This window comes from Aricia agestis, chromosome 18 (genome assembly GCF_905147365.1).
Source record: "Aricia agestis chromosome 18, ilAriAges1.1, whole genome shotgun sequence".
NCBI lineage: Eukaryota > Metazoa > Arthropoda > Insecta > Lepidoptera > Lycaenidae > Aricia > Aricia agestis.
Window position 1 is genome coordinate 10,156,275 of NC_056423.1, and position 6,372 is coordinate 10,162,646.

A 6,372-nucleotide genomic window follows, 5' to 3' on the forward strand; every position below is an offset into this window, starting at 1 on the left:
TCTTGTGTATTGCGCACACACTTGGGCACTATAAAATTACGTAACTGGCCTGGTTTCAATGGAACCTGCCACCGTCACCGAAACCGGTGTGGGAGTTATTATTATTATACCTACCATGAAAGACTAAAGAGCTCCACAAACACGCAGGTAATCTAAGTAGGTACATGAGACAATAAGAACCTATTTAGGTTTCATCCATGTGAGAGTAATTAGTTATGTCATATATGCCCTCTGGGATCTGGCCCTGGGTATATATTCATACCTACCAAGTCACGTCGCTGTTGTTGCATAGTGTATATCCTCTTTGGTCGGTGTAGCCCCAAGGCCCGTGGCAAGTTCTCGAAGAAGGACACATAGGCGTACTCAGGATTTTACATGGATTTTAGCAGGGGGGGGGCAGCTGCGGAGGACATACCTAATAATTTTATTTTTTTTAGTTTTGGCAGGGATGTGAATGTGTGATGTTGGGCTTTTGTATGTCTTTCCATTATTTGGTTCGTAGTCTGTACTTTGTAATAAGAGTAGAAAGTTAACCATATTTTAATATGCGTGTGGGGTAGTCGCCGTCGGAAAGCGTGCTATTTTGTGTACCCTGCAAAACTCTTTGGACCCTTTCCTAACTTATACTGGTAGCTTCAAACACTTTACTAAATCCTCCGACTTGATTCATTCACCAATCACCACCTTGACGATTTATTTAAACTTAAATTCGACTTCGGACTTTAGAAAAACTGTGCAACCAAAAACGATATAAAAAAGTTTTCCCGCCCTTTACTTGACAGAATGGTATTGTTGTTGTTAATTATTTAGCTCTGGGAGTTTTGCCGGGAATGTGAAAGAGTGATGTTGTGTTTTTGTATTATTTTTTCTAAAATTGTGTTAACTGGGTTTATAATGTGTAATATTGGTAGGTTATTAACCATTAGAAATTTTTTATCGTGCACAAGTGTAGGAAAGTGATGCAATATCCAGAAACGTTCAGTATCGTATGAAAAGTTTCAGTAAAGCGTCTACCGTTATAGTCCGTACCACTTTACTGAATCGATCTACTTGACTTCCTGAGTCCTGACTGTATTGACTTTTTACTTAGAATCTAGTCAGATTTAAGACCTGACAATATAGAAAAACGATGCTGAAAATTATTGTATTATAAAATATTGTATTCCCGCCATAATATACTCGATACTGGCCATGGTTACATAGCCGAAGTGCCTTATTTAAAAAAAAACTAATCTGTGTTTGACATTGACGTTCCGTTGAAATAAATTTTGAGGTTATTTTATTTACAAAACTAATAGAAGCAATAATTTCTTTCCATTGCACAAAAATATAATAAATTTAAGTTATGCACACAGATTTGTCTCCACATTTACACACAGATGAATGTAATTTTTTAATTAAATTATTGCAAGATTGTCATGTTGAGGTTGGTATTTTGTAACTGTGATTTGAAACTGTACATCCCTGGAAATAACGATAATGCATAAAAATATCAATAAATTAGCTATACGAAAGCTATTAATTAATAACTTTCATTTGCCCTAAAATGTCCATTACTTAACATATTTAGTATTTACCAAAAAATACATATCTAGAAAAATGTTATTGTTGCATAATGATTATCTTAATGCCCCTAATTAAAATGGATTGCTGCTTAGGCAGCAAACTATTTTAATTATCCTCGATTTTTAAAGTTTTAGTAATTAATTAGTCTTGTACTTTTTTGTAGCATCCATACAGAAAATTCGTTGGATATTGCAATGATTATGACAGAGATATGAGAAAATGTCTCAAAGCGGAGAGACTAAGACGCCAGAAAGCGAACAACGAAGAGGCAGTCCGTAAGCACGCAGCAATCCGCGCCAGAATATTAGCAGCTGAGCAGCGTCAAGCCCAACATTAACATGGATTGTGACATTTTGAAGTCAATTGACCTTACCAACAAAGACACTTTTAAGTCATTCACCGATAGATACTTCAGTAAACGGTACATTCTGAATGTCGACGGCATACCCAACAACGACATTATGTTGATGTTCCATTCCAACCGGATAACTTTGTTGTGTCTCGCACCGAGTCATTCCTTTTTTAAAAGACCGGACAATTACAAGTTGAACTTTACGATAGGTAAAGTTGATAGATTATGCAACACAGTCAAGGGTAAAGGTAAAAAGGGTGGTCAGATGCTAACACCCAAGTCTGCTATATGCCAAGTGGAATGGGAAGATGGGAGCAGCTTTGAAATACCGTGCGGAATGAAAGGAACCCTTGTGGAAGTTAATGAGGAGCTGGTCAAGCATCCTCAGTTGTTACGAGAAAGACCTGACTCCGATGGATTCCTAGCTATTATGCTGTCCAGTATTACCATTTCGGACACCACAAAGAACGAGTTGTTGACTCATGAGGAGTATTTAAAAGTTGTTAATTGTAGTGATAGTAAATAAATATTATTTTTAAATAAAATAGTTGATTAGTTTTACTATGATTTCATATTTTAGGTAACTTTTAGAATATTTTTTCTTTTGTCCAACTATAAATTATTAAATTTAATCAATGGCAATAGCTTCAATATTAGTATGATCTGTTCTTGATCTGTTCAATAAAAAGTTTTGGCTTGAACACTAAATATTTTTATATCTAACAAGAATCAAGAGTAGACACTAATGTCTTGATTCTTTCATCATTAAAATTTGTTTTTTTTTCAGCTTTATTACAATAACATCAGTTTGTAAATATTCCGTTGTTATCTTAATTTATTATTAACTTTCTTAACTAGCTGACCTTTGACTCCCAATTTGATAAATGTTACATTACGCGATGTCAGTCATTCTATACTAGTATACTGTTACATTTTAAGTTTAAAAATGTTAACCAAAAATATTTGCGTTTTCGCTTACAATAAATGCAGTCAAAAGTATTTAACGAAAATATTATGTAATCGGCTGTACAGTGAGAGCAAAAGTGTTAAGACACCGCTTTACGACTTACACGTTAAGAATGGGGGCAAAATGGTGGATTTTGCTGGATTTCTCCTGCCAGTGCAATACTCGGACATGACTGTGTCCGCTTCTCATCTGTTCACGAGAAAGAGTGCGTCAATATTCGACGTGTCCCACATGCTGCAAACCAACGTCAACGGCAAAGACAGCGTAGAGTGGTTCGAGTCGATTTGTCCCGTGGATCTAAAAGGTATGGCCAACGGTTCGAGCTCCCTTACCGTCTTCTTGAACGAGAAAGGAGGTATCATTGACGACTTAATAGTCACAAAAGTGGCCGAAGATAGACTGTACATCGTATCCAACGCTGGGCGCTTGGAGGTCGACAAACAGCACATGCTGGAGACTTCGGATATTTATAGCAAGAAGGGAAAAGATGTCAAGGTTGACTTTTGGGACTGCAGCCAGCGCGCCCTGATCGCAGTGCAGGGCCCGAACGCGGCTTCCATACTGCAACCGTTGACGGAATTCTCGTTGGAAGATCTAGTCTTCATGACATCGAAAACTGGTAAAGTAGCCGGAGTGGACTGCAGAATAACCCGCTGCGGGTACACCGGGGAGGATGGAGTAGAGATATCGATTCCGGCCGACCAAGCGAACACTGTCACCGAGGCGCTGCTCCAATCTAAAGACATGAAGCTGGCCGGTTTAGGCGCGAGGGACTCCCTGCGTTTGGAAGCCGGGTTGTGTTTGTACGGGAACGATATCAACGAGGATATTACACCGGTCGAGGCGGCTCTCACTTGGCTCGTTGCAAAGAGACGCAGAACTGAACAGAATTTCCCGGGGGCATCGATCATTGTTCGACAGATCAAAGAGGGAGTACAGAAGAGAAGAGTAGGCATCAGACTAGAGGGCGCACCGGCTAGAAGAGGGGCAGTTCTGAAGGACGACAAAGGAACCACTATCGGAAACGTTACCAGTGGCTGCCCAAGTCCATCCCTAGGAGGCAACGTAGCCATGGGCTACGTGTTAGAACATCTGAAGAAACCTGGCACCCCTCTCGCAGTCAACATCAGAGGCAAGGATATCCCCTGCGTCGTCTCCAAAATGCCCTTCGTCCCCGCCAAATATTACATTAAAAAATAAACACACCAACGTTTTAAATTTTATTTACAAATTGAAAAAATATGTCTGCGTTTAAATGCGAGTAAGCTTATCTATACAAACAACAAAAATATAACATTATAACTGAGCAACAATACATTCACAGAGTTTTACAATGTTGGAAAGTAGAAGGAATGTGTGTACAATCTGCAGCTAATACTGTCTTTAATACAGCGATATCACAGGACCTCCTCAAATTGTATTTTATAAGTCCCAGACTTACAACGTGACTAGGGGCGCCCGCTTTTTGAAAACCTAAAGTATTCATGCTCGATACCTTGAAAAAGTAACGAAATGGAATAAAAAAATACACACTGATTGACAAACAAATAAATATCCAATTTAGTTACATAGTGCGTAAAATGAACGTCCACATTTAAATTGATTATTAAAAAATAAAATTTATGAAAAAAAAAATATTTTATCTGTTTCTCGGCACTTTGTTTATTTCGGAGTTCGGCGCCCCCAACCATCACAATTATTTCCTGAGATATTTTATATTTACAATATTTAACTTAAAAGATTATTTTGCTCAAAATACAAACCTTTTTATAGATCCCTAATATAAGAACTTAAGAATAATTTTATTTTTACAATAAAACTGCCGCGGCGGGAAAAAGTTTCTAATACTACTCCCTGTTTGATTACAAAAGTATATTTATTTTGTAAAAAATATATTCTTTCATGAGAATACAATAATAGAATTAAGTACCCATCATTTATTCCTCATTTTGAGCATTTATGTCATTATTATTAAAATTTTGCAATAATATACAATATTAATTTGTATTCGAGATAATGATATAACATCAATTAAAGGTGAATTTTAACAATTTCATAATGCAAACTGTTTATAGACTTTGTTGCCTCCAATCAAATAAAAAGACAGAATCTGTTACAATACAAAAAATTGTAGTAATCTCTCAACCGTGCTGTTGAAATTCAACACAGAGACAAGTTTTACAAATGCGTGAAATACTTTACATTATGTTATCTTATGATAATCATGCTTATGTGTGCCCAAATCACGCACACGCATGCAACGAAACTACGCCTGAGTTTGTAAGGTAAACTATGACAATGTGACAGCATGAAAATATGCGTGTATTGTGTTAGCTACACAATACATGCATATTTTTGCATGGCACACATACATAAGTCAGTTTTACTTTAACAAAATGCAGTCTCTTTTATTCGGTCTGAGCTATGTCATGTTTTTTTTAATCTATCGACGCTTCACACCACGTCAGTCTGGCCCCATGCTAAGTACTGTGTTAAGGACTTGTGTAATGGCTGATTTACACGGGTGACTAAAGCCGCACGATTTCCGCCGCACGGCGAAAATCGACCGTGTAAGTAAATGGCAATTAGACTACGCCGCATGCGGCTAAAGTCGCAAGCCCCAAAGTCGTGCGGCCAAACGCTCAGTCGCAAGCGATCGCTTACTGCGAATACTACTGTCGACTGGTGACTTGCCGGGTGACTAAAATCGACCCGTCAGTCACCCGTGTAAATCGACCATACGGGTACCAGACAACGGAAATAATTTAAGATTTGAAGAAGGAACTTTGAAAACTTTTTGTTCCGTCGGCGGGCTTCGAACCCGCAACCCCTGGCTTGAGCTACCAACAGCCCACCGACTGAGCCACAGAGGTCGTCAAGACATATTTAGAATAACCATAGACTAACGAAAATATTCGTCTATGGAATAACTAAAAATGGAATGAAACAAAGGCTAGCTAGAAATTAGAAAATATTTAAATAATTAAAAAGTAAGAATATAGCGAAGAAAAATATAAGAAAGAAATTTAACAGTGAATAATTTTGATTTACAATTTTAAAATGGTTGTACAGTTGATATCTTGATATTTGCCCTGCCCGGAAAGACTGAAGATATCTTACATTTATCCATAGAATTTTCATGTAAATACATACTACATTTGACACTTTCCTAATACTTGGTCGTATTTGTACTTTAAGATAATTAAAACTAATTTTCTTGTATAAATAAAAACTAATAGAATACACTGAGCTTGATTTAAGAACACACTCAATATTCGAGAATCTTTAAACTGTCGACAAGTTAACAGATAAATACAGAAGTGTAGAAACCCCTGCAAGCCAAAGTTTAAAAACTTATGGCACGCTTTGAAACCACTGGCAAAAAGCACTAAGTTTAATGGCATATCAATATGATATGCCAAACAGTACTTTTAACCTTTGGGCACCGGGACACCGTGCAGGTGCAATCAACAGCCGCTTGCAACAA

At 37.4% G+C, this 6,372-nt stretch overlaps 2 protein-coding genes across 2 annotated transcripts; both read left to right on the forward strand.

The window, feature by feature from the left end:
- The first annotated feature begins 1,762 nt into the window (after positions 1-1,762).
- Positions 1,763-2,465, forward strand: LOC121735838 (protein Abitram). The gene has a single exon (XM_042126793.1). It carries the CDS (start codon positions 1,905-1,907, stop codon positions 2,442-2,444), a length of 540 nt encoding a protein of 179 aa, XP_041982727.1. The 5' UTR covers positions 1,763-1,904; the 3' UTR covers positions 2,445-2,465.
- Positions 2,466-2,825: 360 nt separating this feature from the next.
- Positions 2,826-4,098, forward strand: LOC121736034 (aminomethyltransferase, mitochondrial). The gene has a single exon (XM_042127072.1). It carries the CDS (start codon positions 2,865-2,867, stop codon positions 4,083-4,085), a length of 1,221 nt encoding a protein of 406 aa, XP_041983006.1. The 5' UTR covers positions 2,826-2,864; the 3' UTR covers positions 4,086-4,098.
- The last annotated feature ends 2,274 nt before the right edge of the window (positions 4,099-6,372 follow it).